At 42.2% G+C, this 22,441-nt stretch overlaps 1 protein-coding gene across 3 annotated transcripts in view, besides 1 other annotated feature; it reads left to right on the forward strand.

Moving 5' to 3' along the window:
* The window catches only part of X11Lbeta, an 83,211-nt gene that overhangs the window by 53,349 nt on the left and 7,421 nt on the right, over positions 1–22,441 (forward strand). For 2 of the 3 annotated variants that reach the window (NM_001298156.1, NM_167239.4), the window contains exons 4-7: positions 18,172–20,036; positions 20,719–20,916; positions 21,369–21,748; positions 21,814–22,377. In NM_001298156.1, coding sequence (NP_001285085.1) covers positions 18,188–20,036; positions 20,719–20,916; positions 21,369–21,748; positions 21,814–22,377 — 2,991 coding nt within the window. In that variant the 5' untranslated portion in view covers positions 18,172–18,187. The remainder of the gene's footprint in view (positions 1–18,171; positions 20,037–20,718; positions 20,917–21,368; positions 21,749–21,813; positions 22,378–22,441) is intronic. The other variant, NM_001272496.2, reaches the window with a different exon arrangement.
* Positions 5,021–10,099: a mobile genetic element.

A 22,441-nucleotide genomic window follows, 5' to 3' on the forward strand; every position in this document is an offset into this window, starting at 1 on the left:
GAGTAACTGTTGCTTGTCATGGGCAACTTTCTCCCCTTTTTTGGAGCTTAATGAATATGGATGAAAGTGTCCACAAGTTACGGCAGCATTTAATGATACCACCACGACTGAGAAAACCGCCAGGCCGGAATGAGTTTTCATCGATCAAAGGACATCCGACTTTTCTATGGGCCGTACCCAAGTTTACCTAAACTTTCCTTAACTTTTGTTTAATTTTGCGGTTGTGTGCTGCTACACTTTGTGGTTTTTATGTGTTGCATTATAGTCCTGGCATTGTTCTAACGCTGCATATATATATATATATTTGTATATACATATGATACTCGTATGACCTTAAATCCCTTTTGCTTTTGTTCACGTTTGCCTGCACAAATCCCATGTGAAATCGATTTAAAATTGAATCAAATTATTAACATTGAAAGCAAATAATTGCATTGAAGGAATAAAATAAATGGATTTTGATACCGGGTAACTTTAGAATACGTGGATATATTCGATTTCCATGAGCTATAATTTAATTGCATCCATTGTTTTTTTTTTCCTGCTTTTTAGTATTAATACTTTTGTAAATTAAAGGTACATTGCTGGGGGATAATTTAAATGTGAGGATTATAGTGTTTTTGTTGGTCTTAATTTACTTAATTGACACTGCTGTCCACCTCCATTTTGTAATCAGAAATAAAGCTATACGAACTGCAGAGGAGGGAGACTTTTTCATGTATGTAAACTCATTCAATGATTAGTACTGAAAAACCGATTCCTTCAGAATGCCTCGAGGATAATAGAATGCTTTCACCCCCCGAATGCACCCCCGTTGGTAGGGTTTTCATATTTCATATTAATATAACCATCCAGTTTCAAGAACATCCCTTGGATTTCTCGAGATTAGATGTCATCTTGGTCCTGTGTTATTTGCCGGCCAGTCGGGCACTGCAAACAGCCCACCTTTAATCCTTTTTAACGAAACCTCCAACGATGTGTTCCATGTCTCGCATGTCCTGTGTGCACGGTGCATGGTGTATGGTGTATCCTTTATCCTGCATGCAGTATGCAGTGGCCCATCCAGAATTTAGCTATGTACACAAAAGGCGATGGCAAATTGTGTTTTGTCAGTGACATGGAAATCAACTGAAGCGATGTGCGCGATTTACGGGCCGAGGACATTTTGCAGGGCTAAATCAACAGAGATGGGTGGATTGCTTTCGTATGGGTGGATTTTGGGGAGATTTGGGTAGTAGGGTTTCCTTTATTTATTTTTATTTTTTTTCGGTGCTGTTTGCCACGATAAACTGTTTGAAGCACACATGTGACCACGCCTCCATCATTGAAGGCGCCAGAACAGGATCCGCAAAAAAAAAGAAAGAAAAAATATATGGAAGAAAAGAAAGAAAAAAAAAAGAAAGAAAAGCCCAGTGAACGGGGACAACTCAATTAAGCATGCACAATGCACACGATTTTAAACCGGCTATCTTTTTCTCTTCTGGGAATATTTTCAATGCATTCGCGTAGTACGTACATATACTCGTATATGGACATATCCCTAGAAGAGCTGAGATCCAAATAAATGTACAAAAAGTGAAAAATATCGCAATGTATACTGCGGCAGACGGTTGGACATGGGAAATAAAATTGTTTGATATTTGAGTCACATAAATTTCCATTGATTTTCCTCGTTTTCCCGCTTCAGCATTTCGTACGTGTCTTTTGGGCGACTCTTTAAATCGCTGGCTCACTAAAAGAAAAGCAAAATAAAAGAAAAAACCCCAACGGCATTCTGAAAGCCTCTGGGAAAGTTGAAGTGATGTTCCCGTTAAATTGATGTCGGGCTAAAAATATAACATTTGAAATATATGTATATAAAATATAAAATCATACACTGACAGTTCTTCCCTTATATTAGAGCATTATTTCATAATTAAATAATAAGACACGCTGTTTATCTCTGAAATAGCTTAAAGATATGCGTTTGTATATTTCGGTGCTATCTTGATTATATAAATATCACATTATTACAACATTCCGTGTACTCAGGTCCATCCCTACTTAACCCCACAATTTTGGATACCTTTATTGTCACACTGGGATTTGTTTTGAAAACCTTTGGGACGCAAGCATCTCAAGATAATGTAAACTCTTTGCAACCATTCACTTTGCTTCACACTTTGCACCCGTTGCCCGATTTAATTGGGGGTGGCTGTGGATACATTTGCCCGACAAATGACACAGCATTGGAATTGGAAATAAATAAGGGGCCCGACCTTTGACGCCTGTCGCTAGCCGAAACCCGCCCACACGCCTACCACCACCAACACCACCCACTTGCCGGGCGACCTTCTGCCCGCCTTTTCCCTTTTTCCACCCCGCTGTCTGCTTGTGTAAAAGACCACCGCCCGCCACTCCCCCCTGTTTGTTTGCTTAATAAATGAATGTGGAAAGTGCTCTGAATATTTGTACAATGTTTTTCTTTGGCTCCCACTTCTCGAATTCTTCATTTCCCCCAGGTTTTACCAGAGTGTTGCGTATCTTTTATCAGAATTCCAATTGCGGACTACGCGTGGCATTTTATTTGTCATTTTGTTTATAATATTGATTTATCAGTATTGCGCATTGTTCGACGAGTTGAACACAGTTTTTGACCTTATCCCTCTTGGTATTTAATGACTCCCAGTTACATTTATTCGATTCGTAGGCTATTTATCGAAGATAAAGCAACGCATATGTTACATAAGCCAAAAAAAAACAGTCAAACCAAAGACTCGATTTAAGCAAATTTCAAACGAGCAATTTCAGGTGACTTCAAACTGAACGGAAAATAAGTCTAATGGTATGGCAATGTCATTGGGAAAATCCTTTACACGTTAAATGCTTTTCTTTCATTCTGAGCATAGAGTTTTTCTTCTTATTCAGCTGCCTTGGTAGCTTTATCAATCAATGGAAATCGATTTGTGGGGCTCAATCAGCGATGGCGACGAAACCAGGCACCCCTCATGAAAATGGGAAAGTTCTCGGCGGCAGACTGACAGATAGAGAGAGAGAGAGAGGGAGAACGCGAAAGAGAGACAAAGATGGGGACAGAGAGAAAGGGAAAGAGAAAGAGAAAGCCAAGCAGAGACACTCACTTGGGCATGCCAGCCCAACCCTCTTAACACTTAAATAGGCAGCCATCTCCTCGTTGTCGTGTCATTGAACTCGCCCTCAGCCCCTTTGGGGGGTGTCAGATAATTTTTGGGGTGGCCATGTCACTTTGTTGTGGGTGGCACATGGCATCGGAAATGAAAATCGGAGAGTGGGTGGTGGGTCTAAAAATAAAACTTTCCCCCGAAACTAATTTGGCAAACGAGCGACGTGAAAAACAAGAACTAGCCAAAACTAAAATTACAACTACAACTACAACTGAAACTGAAACCGAACCCGAAACAGAACCCTTAACGGGAAGTCAACCTTCAACCCTGCTCCAAACAATCTGTGACTCATCGATGACGTTTCCCAGATTTTTGCCCCTTCAGAGGAGCAAGGATAAATCCACTTGACTCTCAGTTCGGGGCTCCAAAAACATAATTGAGCCCCAACCCAACGCTTTTGCCGGCTTAACGCTAAACGTTTTGTGGTCAGGACCCCCAACCAAAAGTGCGACTCCCAACCAACCCGAAATTCGGGCGAAACTCACACGAAATGAGCGCCAACTGTTGCTGGCCATATGTGAGTTGGCCGGCTGCTGGCACCTTAATGACCATAATCCCTGCTCATAAAGTATGCAATGGGTATGCCCAACGCAGTAGGAGTTCCCAGAAGGGGCGAAAGTCCAAAACACGGAATGGGTCTTAAGTTATTAAGCGCATTTAGTGGTAGATTGGAAAATACTTGGCCAGATTGAGTAGAATTGAGTTAAGTTGAGTTGAGTCGAGTCGAATGGACTTGACTGCCAAACCATCATAGGGAAATCGTAAAAGTCAAACTGTGGGTGGACTAATGGAGCAAACCCGGATTTCACATTCTTTAGCCATCAGTCTATCCGTTTATCCCTGCTGTTGGCACTATTTGTCCAATTTGTCTTCGGTTGCATAAATCTCAGATATTGCAAGAAATTATCTGGAAATCTTCAGCTATGACCAAAAATTGAGTCTGCTGCTGCACTGCGAAGAAGATTTTATATAAAATGTCTAATTAAAATTATTAATGAGCTCAAATATATATCTTTGCAACATAGTTTAGTTAAATATGCCATTTTGAAGAGGATCCATTCCCTATCTGCAGTTGCCGCATGATTTTGAATTTATACTCCATATCCTTCCGCTTGCTAATCCCAATGGCAAACGACTGAGATCCGCAAAGTGAATCATTCCACCATCGCCAGACACATTTTTCCAAGTGTGTCAACTTGGGGATTTCGCAAGAACTTTGGTTGCTGCCTCATGCAACACTCATATATCTTGCCGTCGCCTCCGTCAACGTGTTCATTCCCGATGTAATATAAAAATGCGTGCCACGGGATTGGCTTGCAACTACTGGTATATGTATATGAACATACGACATATATATATATACATATATAGGGTGTGTGGGCGAATGCAGACTTCTGGCGAGATGGAGCGCAGCCATCATTATTGTGCATATACAATGTCCTGGTCCCGTTTCCTTTCTGCTCCTCAGTTGGCGGTGACGTTGACATTTTGAGTGTCATTTTGTTGGCTTGGCGTGACTGCCACAGCTACAGCCACTTGCAACATCCAAACTCCTGACTTACATCGCCTTTCTGATGCTTTTTATACCCTAGTCTCGTACGGATCAGAAGTAGTTAAGTTATATATCGCTTTAGTACGGATAAACGTGCTAGTCCCGACAATTTTTATGATCGGATGCAAATTGCGGGGCGTTCATGTTATGCCATTTTTATTGAGTGAACGTCTGTAGTTTCAGTACTAAAAAGGACTTTAGAAACCTTATGGTATTTTCAGCTATTGTGTTTAGTAAGATAAACTTTTCATGGAGTTCCGATCTGGATTTATTGAAATGAAATGTTTGTAAAATCCCAAATAAGAAGACTTTACTCGTTGAGTTTTTGTAAGAAACTGATTTTATTTGGAAATATCTTCGGTTTAAATAGGTGACATGAGAATCGCATCTTAAAGTAAATGGCCTACGCAGAGGCCTACGTAAATAGTCCCCGCCTTATCGAGGTCCCACGCTCGGGCACATCTGCCTATCTTGAGCGGCGAGGACCTTATCTGTGGTCTCCCACTAAGGGACTATTTTAGGAGGCGGGGAACGATCTCAAGTGACTGACTCATGTAGTGTGCACTTAAATTACATGTTTTTGAGCAATGCACCCATGTCGCCTTAGATAACAAAATCCTAAATATAATTTATCGCTCTCGATTCATTTACATAAGATATGAACGGAGCCCAAAATTGTAAGTCTTTAAATATATTCGTGTTCATGTGTGAACATTCTGCCAAAGGGCCAGCAAAGCTGAGATGTACATTAGTATATTAGTTGCATTTATAACAGTAGTGGACTGTATTTATTTGATATATGTTCATTTATTTTGCAACTAAGATTTCAATGGGCCTAGTTTTTCTGGCTTTTAATTTTATTGGATTACAATTATGGTTTATATTATTTTTAATTCAACAATTTGTACTCAATTAACTTATTTTAAACATTTTGCTTTTTCTATGTAGAAGTACATTTTCTATTAGTGGACTGTATATTTTTATTTGTTATATATTGTTTATTTACTATTGATATTTATAGTACTGGCAACGGACCTGCAAAGGTTATTGCTTGCATTCTTTGTTGCACAGCACATTTCCGTATGAAATATATTATTAATACTATCATTAGTATTAAAGCAATAATTAATCCAGCATGTCCGGAAATATGATGGAAATGTAAATCTTTCAATTTTTGATGGTTCTCTTTCATAAATTTAATTTCATTATTCAATCGTTCCATTTCCTTAAGTTGAATCCAACTTTCTGCAATTCATGGGGAATTAATGTTATTAATTTATTAGCTTCTTCTACCGAATCAGCTCCAGTCATTAGGTCATCCATATAGAAATCATTCCTAATTATTGCACTAATAACTTGGTTTTTACATTTATCTGCAATATCTACCAGAACCCTGGTAGCCAAATATGGTGCAGATGCAGTTCCGTAAGTGACTGTGGTTAATTTATATGTTTTAATTTTTTCTTTTGGAGAATTTCTCCATAAAATATATTGATATTTTTGATCATTATTATCTATTTTAATTTGTCGGTACATCTTTTCAATGTCTGCCGAAACAACAAATTCCCATTTTCTCCATTTAATAATAATGTCAAAAATATCTTTTTGAACTCGTGGCCCAACCCACATTATGTCGTTCAAACTTTTGTTATTCGTAGTTTTTGCTGAAGCATCAAAAACTACTCTCAATTTGGTCGTAAGGCTTGAATCTCTAATCACTGCCTGGTGCGGTAAAAAATATTTGCCTTCATCACTCACTTCAATCATGTGTCCTAAATCCATGTATTCATTCATGAATTTAGTGTAGTCAACCTTAAGTTTTTCATTTCTTTTTAGTTTTTTCTCCAGATTCATGTAACGAGCTATCGCTTGTTTCTTTGAATCTCCTAAGGTGACATCCTCCTTGAATGGAATTGACACAATGTATCGCCCATCTGAATCTTTTTTTGTCGTTTTGATAAATTTATTTTCACAGATTTCAGACTCGATATCATCTTTTTCTTCTTCTTCCACTTCCCAGTAGCGATCTAACTCTTTTATTTCTATTGTTGTGGCTACAATGGTTTCTTTTCCTTTGGATTTTTTACATCCAGAAACTATCCACCCGAAATCAGTTTTTTGCCCAAGGAGACCGTCTATTTTTATAACTCCATTTTGCAGAATGTGAGTATATACGTCTGCTCCAATGATTAAATCAATGCGACCCGGTTTATTAAAATCGGGGTCGGCTAATTTAAAGTTCTTCCATTTTTTCTGATCAACATTAATCGTGTTGACTGGAAGTGCCTTCATAAGTTTTGGGAGAATAATTGCTTCAATTTCTAAATTTTTCGGAGAATTTCTTATCGAAATAACCGCTTTGTGCTTGGAGATGCACGTTCCTGTGGAAGATACTCCACTTATTTCAGTATGAGACCGAAATTTTTTCAATTTTAGAATCTGTGCAGACTCTTCTGAAATAATTGTGCTTTGAGAGCCACTATCAATCAATGCTCTTAATTGTTCAAAGCCTCCATACCTCGACTTTACTTGAATCAAGGCCGTGGCCAACAAGGCTTGACCTGTTGTTCTACACGTATTCACTTTTTCTGGATTATGACCTGCAAAGTGAAGTAACGTGTGGTGAGGTTTACGACAAGTCGAACAAAGCTGCTCGCTTATACATTTTTTACCAAACGGATGCCTCAGACATCTTAGGCAAATCCCATTTTTTCTTACCCAGTCAGACCGTTCTGCTGGATTCATTATTTTAAATTTATGGCATTGAATTAAATAATGCCCTGGTAGTTTGCAATATGCACAATTGTCACTATAATTTTTATTCTTGTTATTATTAATCATTTTCTTTACAGGTTTTACTTCCTGTGAGAATGATGATATAGAATTGAGCCTTTGCTCTAAAAAGTCCATGACATCAGAAAGTGCCTGTATTTCTTTTGTCTTTTTAACATGGCTTTCATATAAATTGAGTGATTCTTTATTGAATTTCCGAAGAATTATGTGAGCGAAAATTGCATCCACATCTTCTGGTAATTGTGCCTTTAATTTTATAATATAAATTGACTCGTTAATCGTGTCAATAAATGTCTTTATTTGCTTATTGGATTCTAAATTTAAATTTGGCATATCCATAAGCCTATTCATATGATCTGAGAATATGTTTCTTTTATTCTCATATCGCTTGGTCAAAAACTCCCAAGTGGCTTCATAATTTTCTCCAGAGCCGAGCAGTAAATGAGTAACCACATTTCTGGCTTCTCCTTTTAATGCTGACTTTAGATAATTAAATTTGAGAGAAGGACTGAGATCCTCTCTCACATGTATGAGCTCTGTAAAGAGTTCATTAAAAAGATCCCATTCTTTGGAATCACCAAAGAAAGTGGGAATCTGTATTTTAGGCAGGGTTGGTAACTCCTCCGCCTTAACAACCGTCGACATTTCAGCTTTATTTATTGTGCCACTGAGTCGACTATTAATGGCTGTAAGAATATTTTGTTTGTCAAATTCAAGTTCGCTAATTTCTTCTTCGAATAGCGAACTCTCAAAATGACTATTCACCTGTTCAATCAGGTTATCTATTTTATGCCATAAAAATTCAATTTTATTTTTCCTTATTTTAAGGAAATCTGGACTACTGTCTATTAGTTTAGACGTATCTTCTAGATATACTCGAAATTGGCCAACATTATTACGAAATGCCTGCTCTACTTTTAAAGCGTTGTTTTGTGCTATACCCTCTTTTTCAGGGTGACCACGCATTTCAAGGTTTAATGTAGGGGGAGGGTTTGATTTAGGGACAGTGTTTGATTTAGGGAAAGTGTTTTCTACCGACTCGCCCTTAATTTTTTCATTTTTATTTTTAATTTTTTCTAACACCATCATTATTAAATCATACTGCTTCGCGTTAAAATATTCATGATCGACAACGCCGATCTTTAACAAATTGCTATGATTAGCAATGAAACATTTTTGAAGCTCATTTAATTTTAGAATTTCTACATCTGTTAATGTTGGTTTTACTTCCAACTTTCTAATTTCCAAAATAATTTCGGACTGCTTCTTAAGGAATTGAATAGTCTTTTCTGACATCATTTTGAAAATTTTTTGTAATTTCTTAATATATATAGTACGTGTATATGTATTTTATATGTATTTATATATATATGTGTGTTTGGATAAACAGAAAATTCTTGTTTTGACTTAGCTGATGTCGTTGTTGTTGCTGCTGCTGTTGCTGCTGTTGTTGCTGCTGTTGCTACTGCTGTTGCTGCTTCTGCTGCTGCTGTTGTTGCTGCTTCTGCTGCTGGTAGAGGCTCCTTTGAATTTGACTTCCTTCTCTTCTTTAAGGCTCCGTCGATGTTTAAAGATGATTTTTTTTTTTTTTTGGCACGTTTTATTATTTTTGTAGTCCAGTCAGATTTTTTGTTTTTTAGCCATTTATTTCGGCATTTATGCTCTTTTGGCATATACACTGCACTCTCTTTATGAGCTGATTTAATGCTATTAGAGCATTTATAAGGCACTGTTTTCAGGCACTTTTTATTTAATTTATGCTCTTATGGCATATACACTGCACTCTATTTATGAGCTGATTTAATGCTATTAGAGCATTTATAAGGCACTTTTGTTATGCACTTTTTAATTTCACAATTGCTGATGTATGGCCTCAAGCACGCCTTACCACAATTTATAATGGTACACAAAGCAACCTTTAGCTATAGACTATAAGGTGCTTGTTTTAAAACATAAAAGATTCTTTTGTATCTTTTTGCTTTTTATATTTATACTCTGTTCCTTACCTTTGGTAGGGGGAAACAAGAGTCACTTATTTTTGCTACCTTTAGCTGTAAGATGCTTAAAGGAGCTGGCCTTTCTCTGAGTTCCTTACCTTTGGTAGGGGGAAACTGCAGAGTCGATTAAAGGCTCGATTGACCAAATGTAAAATCCCAAATAAGAAGACTTTACTCGTTGAGTTTTTGTAAGAAACTAATTTTATTTGGAAATATCTTCGGTTTAAATAGGTGACATGAGAATCGCATCTTAAAGTAAATGGCCTACGCAGAGGCCTAAGTAAATAGTCCCCGCCTTATCGAGGTCCCACGCTCGGGCACATCTGCCTATCTTGAGCGGCGAGGACCTTATCTGTGGTCTCCCACTAAGGGACTATTTTAGGAGGCGGGGAACGATCTCAAGTGACTGACTCATGTAGTGTGCACTTAAATTACATGTTTTTGAGCAATGCACCCATGTCGCCTTAGATAACAAAATCCTAAATATAATTTATCGCTCTCGATTCATTTACATAAGATATGAACGGAGCCCAAAATTGTAAGTCTTTAAATATATTCGTGTTCATGTGTGAACAATGTTACTTATGCTCAAACATATTATCATTGAAGATGATTTTATGCTTTTTTAAAGGGAATTTCATAGCTGGTAACCCAAACTTTCCAGCATTCCCAGACTGTTTCTGGAGCCTGACTCCGCTCCAGAACTCTGGAACTCTGGAATTGAAATTGGGATTGTGCTGGAGCTGCTTGGCACGCACTTGCTGCCACAGTTTGTGGCTAGCGGAAACACATTACATACTCGGCAGCTTGGCTAGAACAACATTGGAGCAGCATGGACTGGGTGGTCGGATGGGTTGGGGTTGGATAGTCTTGAGCCTGGCGACAACAGTCGGAAACGGAAATAGAATAAAGTGGCTTTCTGGCTGATGAGTCGCTGGCTCTCATGCCACACGCCACATGCTCCCACTCTCACTTCCACTCCCGCTCCCGCTCCCGCTCCACCACCCGCTCATAAGTCGCCTGTGGCTTTTCCTTGATTCCCGAGCCTTTCCAAGGCAAACCAGCAATTTATTCCAATTGTCGTCGACGTCGCCAGCATTTCATTAACTCGGACTGTACGTCCATCGCCGGTCTGTCAGCACTTTCTTCGCTTTCACTCGTGTTAATTGTCCTGCCAACTGGGTATTATTTTATTTTTATTATTTTCTTTTTTTTTTTTTTTTGTGGCGAGAGGAGCATTAGAGCGCCATCCATCAGCGACATGGGATGAAGTGGGAAGCTGCTAATGAAGACGAGAAGAGTTAATGGTAAGATGATTCATCGTTATTCGAAGTAAAGTCAATTTATTGCAGCGCAAGTTTTCCATTGATATGGGTTTTTTATGGGTTTTAAAAATACCTTACTTTGATGAGCAGTGTAAAGAAAATCTAGATATTTCTACGGAAAATACATATTTCATTTGTAAAAGTACACAATACCTCGCTGTGCATGTAAAATATAAATATAAATTCCTTTAACAAAATGTTGGCAATGTGAAGAAGGAAAGGAGTCCTTTGAAGCATGATTGTAATTCGCTGACCAAACTCACACTTTAATAAAGTTTATCCGGCTAATAAAGAATTCTCAAGGCTCCCATTGAGCCAAACCCGCACGTCGTTCCCTTTGTGTCCCAATTGTCTAGCAACAAAACGTTAATTCGAAACGTTTTATTACCCTCGAAAAACAACCAGAAATGTTGTTGCAAAACTGAAACTGGAACTACAGTTCAAATGGGGGCGTATTACGGTGTGGGGGGAGGGGGTTGTCTCTGAAAATTTCCCACAAATTGCAATGGGGCCATGAGAGAGTAAAAGGGGTGTGTTCGTTGGGGGCGTGCGATTGTTGTAAATTTTGCCAGCTATTTTTGGTATTTTTTTGTTTTTCGTTTTGTTTTATATTTGGCCTGGGCTGTGCAGAAAAATCGTTACGAAAAGTTATAGAAGGAACGAGGCCATATAGCCATATAGCAACAATCGGAGAGCAAAAGGAAAACAGGGCAGACACGAACGCAGCGACGTGACTGGAATAGTATTCCAATAATTGAAGGCAGCGACGACAGCCGTAGACGTCGAATTAAAGCCCAACATGAAGTATGGCAGCAATATAGTGAATAGTATATAGTATAGTATCCCCTTATAGCCAACCAACTGTATCTATGTATGTACCATACATATGTGTGTCAGGGGGTTTGGGTGTTGCTTCGATGATGGGCACCTTAAAAACACATTAGTCGAAGCCCCGCAATTCTCCGCCCGAAACTGAAGAACTTTATGGATTGCATGTGCTTCAACTGAAGCTGTAGCTGAGTTCTCGTTTCTGCAGCTGCAGCACCACTGATAATGGACTGACAGCGAAAGCAAAACCAACCACCCACTCAACCAAACCAAACCAAACCAGCCACCCACACACAGCCCAATGCAACCAGCCAGAAAAAAACCCAATACTCCCACTCCACCGACCCATTTTGAACAGAGAGAAAAAAATGTAGTTATGGCTTAAAGCAATACAAGCCATATTTACATTTTATTGACCACGTTTTTTGCCAATCTGCCTTGTATGTCAATACACAATGCGGTTGGAAATAAGTAATCAAGCTGATGTGATAAATTAAAATTAAACAATCAAATACAAATATATGTGTCCACAAATGTACGAAACGATAAAAAACTTAATATACATAAAGGGAATGAAAATCATTTGAAAAGGTGTCTAAAAGCAGGCGTTTGATGTATTTCAAGCTGTCCGTTTGCAACGCAATAACACGTGTTTAATAAATATGTATATGTATATATTTAAAAATAATAATAATAAATTTGTGGAAATCTGTTAGCAGTTTTTATTATTTTTTTTTTTTTTTTGCCAGTGCAGTTCCACTCTCGCACATTGTGCTAAAACTTTCATCGCTATCAGTTTAAATACTGCAAGCTCAAAGCGGCATTATGCTGGCTTGAAATGGGGGAATTTTCGGGATATATGTACGTACGTACGTAGGAGTATGTAGGAGAAACGATTCGGCCATGTTGAATGTATCCAATTTTAAATATGCATTAAGCCAATGAAAACTTGTGCCATAAAACCCGCTCAGCACGCACCGAGATATGTCAAAGAGTCACTCCGGAATTGGCAGGAAAATGGGTAGCCAGGTGACTCTGTGCCGTTCAGGTGATAGCCAAAACACTTTATCGTCAGGGAAACAGATATACACACACACGCACACACACACACATAGACACTCGAACAGAGACGAAAAATTGGCAAAATAATATTAGCATTAAGACGAGAGCTAAATTTTACGATCCATTTAGAAGGACGTGGAGTATAAATCGGATGATGGGTCTTCGTAAGCCGCTTAAAGGTGTTTGGATTGTAGTAAAGGGATTCACCATGGAGGAGTATTCACTTTTCAATCGATTAGGAGACCCTCGAAATGTCCTCCCCGGATGCCAGTTGAAATTTATGCTCAACTCATTTTATTAATGGATCCTTTAGGCTCGTAAGCAACACATTTGCCACCGGCGACAATGACACCCATTCAACACGCTCCACCACCCACCCACCCGAAAAGCTTCTCACTTCTCACTCACATATGTACATACGTCTTAAACATGTACATATATACTCACTCACCTTTTCGAGACATGAGTCAGTCAGTCATTTAGTCAGTTAGTCAGTTAGGCGAAAACATATCAGGCAGTCAGTCAACCCTCGAGTGTTACGAGCCTTACAACAAATTTGATTTGTGTGTGTGTTTTTTTTTTTTCGAGGGTGGGTGGTATGAGAAGTTCTGGATTTTTGAGAGCAGGTCCTGGACCCGTTTGTGCGCAGATTTAGGCAATTTCCTCTTAAGTATTTTCTCAGTAAGTAAAACAAGTTGGTAATGAATACCTTTAGCACATTTAAGCTACCGTAAGAGGCAGCCAAACGATTTGGTAGAATTTTAACTGATTTTTCTCTGCTTAAAAAATAAGCACAAATATCTTTAATAATTTTTTGATCATAAATTCATTGTCTTCTTAAAACAAGAAGAGCAAACAAAGATAATCCTATTTATTGTTTGCTCCTCTCTCTCTCTCTCTCTCTACTTTAAATTAGTAATTATTTTTCTCGGGTTTTTTTTCGATATTTTCCGCAAAAGTCTATGAGCATTTGGGATCCGCTTTTCCATTTCATTTCCCTGGAGACTACTTTGGTGGCAACCCGCCTGGTTTTTTATTGTTTGCCACCGCCTGTTGTTCTGTTCGTCATGTTTGTTTTCGCCTTGTTCGCCGTCTTCGTCATCGTTTTCCTCTTCGCTTCCACGTTGTCCCCGTTTTTTTTCGGCATTTTCCAACTTTCCCCAGCTGTTCCGCCTCGCGTCCTAAATGTCAGTTCCTCGCCATTTTCGCGTGCTGCCATTTTCATTTGGGGGAAAACGTTACAATTCCGCCATTATTGCTGTTGTTGGCTTTGTCAACATTACTACTGCTCGCCCACGTCATCAAGAGCTCGGGAAAAACATCTTAGTCACTTTCACTTTTCATTACACTTTTCTCTTTTCGCTTTCGCGTTTCCCGTGCCTTTGTCATGCGGCATTTGATCACCATCCCCTCGGTTTTCCATCCGCCTCTTTGTTTTTGTTTTTTGTTTTTTTTTTTTTTCTTAGCCAAAATGGTTTTTAACCCAAATTGCAGCAGTTTTCATGCAGTGCACTCCAATCCGCTTAGCGACAATTTTACCCACACGAAAGCTAGCCATAATTGAATTAATCCTTGAGCACCGCTTACGAAAGTCGTGCTTAATTGCACATCTAGGCGAAAATCTGCAAAATATTAACTAAACTACGCGGACGCCCAAAACAGTGTGCTACAGAAAACAGTTTGGGGGGAAAAGTGAGCACTGAAAAGAAGAATTTTTCTTCTCTTCTTTTTAGAAGGGGGGTTTGGGTATGCGTGAGCTAAGCATTCAATTGCCAGACAAAGCCGTACTTATCGCCCCAAAGGGAATATGCCAAGCAGTAATTGCATAACGGGCTACAGAAAAGAACAGGCAACGATTTGGGTTAAAATAAATTGCATGTTTCATTTACGGCGAGCCCTGCTCTACTGCACATGCAATCGCCAGGAAGTCGGCAAAAGTCTTTCTTTTGCAATCTACACACACACATACACAGGGATTTCCGTGCTCGGGGAACACCCATTGCCACCCACTAGCCCGTGGCTCCGGCAGCGTTAGTTGTTTTGCATAATTAATGCCATCATAGGCAGAGGTAATTGCATCTAACCCGTTGCCCACGTCGTTGCCTGCCTGGTGTCCTGCCGCAATGTGGCCGTAATGACGGTATCAGGCCCCAGGACCGCAATAGACCAGCAACCTGGAGCAGCAGGAACCACCCAGGAAACACCCTACCTGCAGCACGACGTCAACATCAGTGGCAAACTGTGGGCACCGGCAATTGATTTTGATTTTGATTCATTGCGCCACCGGTCGAGGGAATGGGCTTGAATTAATTTTAAATATTTAAAGAGCGGCAAGCGACGCATCGTTTAAGCAGACATTAAGTTAATAAAACTCCAAGGACGCACCGCCCAACCGACCACCTCCACCTTCACACCTCGCTCTCGCCCACGTCCACGTCCTCGTATTCGTATTCGTCCTGGCAACTTAATTATGCAGCTGTGCCAGGTCTAGGACAAGGATGAGGGATAAAGTCACGCCGTGGGTGAGAGAATGAGGACGATGTTGCGCAGGAGGATGTGCATGCCTGTGTGTATGCTGAGCCAGCTGAAGAATTTATGAAATTTTTATGACCCGCACTTAACATCACCTGAAGGCAGGCAAGAGGGCACACGAAAGCAGGAAACCATAGAATATCGAGTATACACCAATTTGTAGCATAATTATGCATTCAAAATTACCATATAATAGGCAGTCGTTGCTTAAAAGTTAATTATATATGCTTTAAAACAAATATAACAGTGGTATGTTCTTGAATTTTGGAATGGAAATTCTTGTTTCATTTTTGTTGCGTTCATGTGCAGCTGATCCTGGGACAATGGGTCAGAACTCCTCTGATCCTGCTGACATTCAAAGGACAAAGGGCCCAGTAAATCAAAGAAGTGCCAATCGCAATCCCTTCACAGGCTGTCATAGTCTGCCTAAGCACATCCAATGCATCAAATTTCAGGGCCTGAACCAAAAAAAAAAGTACCAAACATGACATGGACATGAGAAAGGTGCTCGGGATGAGGCTGAAGACCCAGGGCATCTGGTGCAAGGATATCAATGGAATGGGAAAACAGAGCACATGGATGGGAGGCAACTTACAGTGGAACTTTAAGTTGTTTTAGCCTAGATATATCTGTACAACTTCAATATTTTTTCTAACGTAACTACCCTTGCACCTTAAACATTGAAAAATTGTAGATATTTTAAATTTTAAATGACATAAAATTGAATTTCTAAGCTGTTTAAAAATATGACCCACTGTGCGACTTATTAGATAGAAAAATGTAACGATAGATGGCTGATCTAAAATAGTTTTATCAAGATATTTAGGGAAAACAAAGGGTTGAAAAATACCCAAGCAACGATCTGGTATAAAATGTGTATTTCTATAGCTGGATCTGCAAATAAATCCTTCAATTCATCCGATTGCTCAAAGGCAACTCACGTGGTGTGTCCATGTTTTATTGTCGCCAATTCCTCTGACAACAGACTATCTCGAAGCCACTGCTTGCCACTGGGAGGCAATGAAAATGTTTGCCCATCTAGCCGTGTGCGTGTCATGTGAAGCCCCAAAGAAAATGTTGCTCTGGCCCGCATCCTCTGAATTTCGGGATGGGAAATGAAGAATGTGGTTATGGTTCTCGTCATCCGGATGCGACTCTTGCTGTCGTTGCTGCTGTTAGACCATGTTAGCTGTTGTGTAGATTTCGGTTATGAAGCACCCCCGTTTCGTCTTGGGCGCCAAGCAAACTCAGAGTCCTGCTGCCGCAGTGGTCCTTTCTTTCCCGACTCCTTGCTACCCCATCACCTCCCCGCCATTTTGCCAGCTCTCCGGTTGTGTGTGTGGGATTCCAGAAAACGAAAGCATATTTTCCATGCGAGTGCACAAAGCGATGCGAGACGCACAGCAGCAGCAGCAGCAGCAACAGCAGAAGCAACAGCAGCAGCAAGAGCAATGGCAGCAGGACCAACAGGATCCGGCTCACATATCTCACTGCTCGCTTCGGTTATCCCCACTTGTACGTGAGATTGCTACACAGAGAGAAAAACCTAGTAATCTCTACATTAAATATGTGTTGAATGGGGGAAAAAAATCTAGTTCTGAAAATAACCCTGTGAAATGTAAGCAGGAAGGCTTTAGATATTATTATCACAAGCAAAACTTTGAATTCTTTAAACGCATCCCCCTATTTTCTGTGTATATTTCTACGCTTCTCTGACTTTTTTCCCCCGTTTCGCTTGTGGCTCCCGCTGCTTCTGCTGTTGTTGTTAATCCTTTTCAAAAATTTTTAGTTTGATTGTTGGGAAAATATTTTAGGCCCCGGGCACAAACACACACAAACACACAAACACACACACACACATCCCGCACACACCGCACGCATTAGCATAACTTGTGGGTGGAGTTTTGTGTGGCCATGGAATGCGAAAATGGAGTGGTTTGGGATCCCAAAAAGGGATATGTGTGCTCTGCAGCTTAAAGCGATTTAAGAGGCCACTTTTTGGGGCAGGCAACCGAAGGTTACACACGTCATTCAATCGGTAGAAATAGTAGGACAAATAAATGTTAAAGTAATTTATAATACTTTTAATTTCAATTGGAAACCCAATTTTCAGCTACTTTTGAGAGCACCTAAAAAAATAAAAAAGCCAAATAAATCAGATTAAAAACTCCTATTCAATTGATTTTTCCACTCCTCGCCAGACTTTCGGTTATTTGCATATAACCTGTGTGAAAAAAAATGGCAAAGTTAAACATATTACTGACGCTTTTTTTTTTTTTTGTTTGCCCTACCCAAGTTGCACATGCTGTCCAGTGCCGAAAAAGCCAGCAGTGCGGCTCATTTGCATGCCACATGACAAAAAGCTCGTAGCAAATGCAAATTGAATCCAACTTAAATGCCCGACCATCGCGGGCGGGTATTTTAAATTTTAAATTTTAAATTCAACAAACCGATGGCAATCGTTCAATGACATTGATTGGCTGCTGCACGCGTGTTTCACATTTTGCATGTCGATTTTCGCTTTCGGGTGAGTCGGTGGACAATTAAATATTTGCCCGTCTTATGGCGGCCATTTGTTTTTTTTTTTTTTTGTTTTTGGTTTTCCCCACAACCAGTCCAGTTGCCATGCCGCCATGCCATGAAACGTGACCCGGACGGATCGAGGGGCAACTGCGACGGCGACAGAACTCGTTACTGTCACGCCCTGTTGCCACTTGGACATGACAAAGGTTGACATTGTGCCTGCATTTATTAAAACAACTGCCAGCAGGACGTGAACCATGGTGGACATAGTACGACTAGCTACTTGTGGACTAGCTCCAATGTGTTTAAGTTGCCTATTCGATGTTTATTCACAGCGCTTATATTACTCTAATGTTACTCTTATTGCTTACTTGCAGTTTATTGGCAACAATAATGGTCAGCACAACATTGACAACACTGGCTGCTGGACAAACAACTAGTAGCAGTAATCACCATCACCACCACCATCACAGCCACCAGCAGCAGCAGCAGCAGCAGCAGCAGGACCAGTCGCAGCAGCAGCCGCATCAGCAGTTGCCCTACCAGCAACGCGGCTACTACGCACTGAACGGCAGCTTGGAGCTAGATTGCGACACCAGCAACACGAACAGCAGCAGCAGCAGCAACAACATTGGCTACCAGCAACACCAGCAGCAGCAGCAGCAGCAACAGCAACCGCCGTTGATCCTGTCGCAGGCTCTGCTGTCGCCATCTCCGCCGCTTAACGATCAGATCAGCTTGCTATTCCCCAAGTGCCGACCCAAACAGCAGCAACAGCAACAGCAGCAACAGCAGCAACAGCAGCAACAGCAACAGCAGCAACTTCAACCAGCACAACAGCACCAGCAACATGTCCACCCCACAGACGTGAATTCCAGCTGCAACAGCAACCGGAGTAGCAGCCCTACGACAGCGGGAGCGGTTGGGGAACCGTTGGCCAGCGTCAGTGTTAGTCCGCCGCCGCCCAAGGCCACGCCCACCAGCAGCACGCCCAGCTATTATAAGAGCGTGAACATTATAACGCAATCGCCACCGCCACACTCAGCATCCTCGCACTCCTCCGAATCGCTGTCCTCGGTGACGCCACGCATTTCCACGAATCCCTTTCTGTGTGCACCACTCACGCCGCCCACACCACCGCACCACCACCATCATCACCACCACCAACAGCAGCATCAGCAGAAGCAGCAGCAGCCGAAGCAGCAACACCAGACGCAGCAGCAGGAGCAACAGGAGGAGGACACCACGGGCGAGTCAGTTGTGGAGCACAGCAGGAGCGGAGCGGCTGGCGAGGTGCTCGAGTATCCCGCCTCGTTCTACTACCATACGGTGGGCGATAGTAGGCGTGGGCCCGGCAGCTACACGGAGATGCCGCGAAAACGCAGCAGTGCGTTGCCCGCCAGCAACAGGCAGCAACAGTTGCACAACGGCAACGGGAGCCAGAATCCTTTCATCAAGGAGAACTACTGGGAGGCACCGCCGACAAGAGCCAGTTTGCTGCTCCACTCGCCCACGGAGTATTCCGAGGAACCACAACAACAGCAGCAAATCCAACAACAACAACAGCAGCAGCAGCAGCAGCAGCAGCAGCAGCAACAACAGCAGCAGCAACATTTGCATGCCTCAGCCAGACGAGCTTACCACCAGCAGCGGGAGCAGGTTTACGGAATCAATCAGCGCCCGCAACAACAGCAGCAACAAAATATACTGCGGGTGGGTCGGAGTCCAGTCAATCGCAGCTTTCCACAGCAACATCAGCAGCAGCAGCAGCAGCAGCAGCAACAACAGCAACAACAGCAGCAGCAACAACAACCACATCAACAGATTCCAACTGCCAGGAGCAATCCCTGTGCCGACGGGTTAACTCCGCTAGCCAGTCACTATCTATATGGCAGCAAGTCATCCTTGGATCAGCATCCCGGCGATTGGGAGCCGCGGGAGCAGCGCAAACTGAGGCTGCGCGAGGAGCGGGAAAGAGAGCGGGAAAGAGAGCGAGAAAGGGAACGAGAGCGGGAAAGAGAACACCTGTTGCTGGAGCAACAGCAGCAGTTGCAACTGCAGGAAGTGCAGGTGGCCAGGGACAACCACCTCAGCCATTTGGCGGGTCAGCAGCAGCAGCAGCAACAGCGGAAGCGACACGTTTACGGCGAGGAGCGGGAAAGGGAGAGGGATCGAGAGCGTGACATGGATCGGGATCATCGCCTGGTCAATGGAAATGCAGATCCCAACGAAAGCTGGCAGCGTAAGTAGAAACCACATCTTAAGTACCAATGCATATGCTTGAGAAAAACTGGCTAGTTGGAAGACTGAATTTTAATCATTTACTAAGCAGGTAGTTTTTTTTATAGGCAGACTAACAAACAAACAAATTTTGTATTACTGAATTGCATTTTGGGGGCACAGTAATCTCTATTTACATTTGTCGAAACACGATTTCAAGCTTTGCTTCTTTCGTAGAAGTAGCACCCCTATGCGGTTGCACGTGCCTGCAGCAATTTGCGGCTCGAAGGACCACCGCCTGCCTCTTCGCTCGGTAGAGCCTTTTGTGGCAGAGACTGCGAAACCAATTTCCGACTGGCTGAATGCCGGACTGATGGACATGGGCCGGGTAATTGAATTGCAAATCATGCGTAATGAAGTGTACTGCAAATATGTATGAAACGGACCAAAACACCAGAGTGCGTGAATTCCGGAAGGGGAATATCCATCGCTAGAAACATGGGGTAAAGGGTGAAAAGAGGGGGGGGAGGGGTGGCGAACAAAGCGTAGGAAGCGCGCCAAAGTGGAATTTAATTGATTGCAATTAATTGGCATGCCAAGCAGTTGTTCAGTGAGCAATACCCCCAAAACCCTGATACGCCAACCCCTGTCATTGCCACTGCCCCTCATCCGAGCTCTGTTTCTCCCCATCTCTCATCATTCAGATCTGCGCGTTACGACCGAAACTTTGGCGGAGGAGGGCGGCAAACACGGCAAGCCGGCGGACAAGGCCCAGCACCAGATGCACAATACGAACCAAAGTCAGAATTCGGATGTCAATGTCTACAGGGAGCACCAGCTGGACGCCTGGAAGCTGGAGCGCAGCTACACGCTGGCCGTGGAGTCGCGTCACGGCATCATTGGTACATTGCCTTACATTTATTACTATATTTACTAAAAAAAAAATCCCCAAAATTATTACCAAAGTATAGGGTCTCGCCATAAATATTTTATTCACTTTTGATAGGAAAATCCGCTACTTGAATTATTTGAAAAAATTTCTGTCTGTCAGTTAACAAAAGTAGCTGAATCAAAACTGAAGCCACTTGAGCGCTACAGAAAAATTTTTGCTGACCTCTGCTGCCTATAAAAAAAAGGATTCAAATTGTAAAATTCTGTGCCATCATCCACTTGTTTGAACATAAATCCCTTTATTTTTTAAATCTACCCCTGTAGATATTGAATGTTGTGCAAGTACCTGTGTGTGGGAAATATATATTTGACCGGGCATTTGTATAGTCCATCGTTTTTTGTTAGCCTGATTCCGAATAACTGGATCCACTTGAACTCGTATTTTAATCGCTTTTATCCGCAGAGTACGAGGGCTCGCCCAGACGCATTGGTGTAACTACCACCAGCAATTTGGGGGCAACTGGAGCGGCGGCGGCATCAGCAGCAGCGGACGAAAGCGAACCACCAGCAGCGGCAGAAGGTGCAGCTGCAGCAACAGCAACATCGCAACCACAACAGCAGGTGCCCATGGCCACTGTACCACCGCTGAGCTCCACGGCTACCTCGCTCCAGAAGACGGCCGCCCGCGCAGCATTGGCTGCTCTGGCCCAGAGCCATCCACACAGCTCCCACAATATACTCAGCACCCTGCTTCCGCACTCTCCTAATCCAGTGAATCCCGGCCAGATGCACGCGGCGCAGCAGTCCATCCAGAACTATCCCGTGCGTCCTGGATTTCCGCAGGTTCGTTTCTTCAATTATTTTTCATTTTTTTCATTTTTTATTTATAAATAATTGATTGATTTCAGCGCATTATCTCGCCGCCCAGTCGTGACCCGAGGAGCAGCTCCCCTCCTCTGCAGCAGCAGCAATATCAGCAGCAACAACAGCAACAGCTGCAACATCAGCAGCAGCACTTTGCCAGTCTGATGAGCAGTCACAGTAACAACAACTCCAATACCAACAAACAGCCGCTGAGCAGCGACAATAATGCGGAGGACACCAGCAACGATGTGTCCGAGATTGGCACCATATCCGACCTGACCACTCCGGAGGCAGTGGGTCTGTCTATTGGAATCGCTGCAGGCGAGATGGCCAGCCGGGCGAGCACTCCACCGCAAACGGCACAAGCACCACCGACAGCAGTGGCGGGCAGCACTGCCAACGGAACCGGAAGCGGAAACGGAACAGCAACCGGAAATGCAACAGCAGCGGGCAGCGGATTGGGTCCCTTGAGCCTGCACACGAAATCATCGACCTTCGATTATCTCTACGAGTTCTCGGAGACGCGCAAGGTGCTGGAGGAGTTTTTCAAATGCCCCTCCACCGACGAGCAGCCCATCATGGAAAATGGTAGCGATGTGGACAGCATTGTGAGTAGGATGAAGATGATTGTTGTTTTTACAACACACAATTTTCATAGAATTATTTTTCTGA

The sequence above is a fragment of the Drosophila melanogaster genome, chromosome X, assembly GCF_000001215.4.
Source record: "Drosophila melanogaster chromosome X".
NCBI classification, from domain to species: Eukaryota; Metazoa; Arthropoda; class Insecta; order Diptera; family Drosophilidae; genus Drosophila; species Drosophila melanogaster.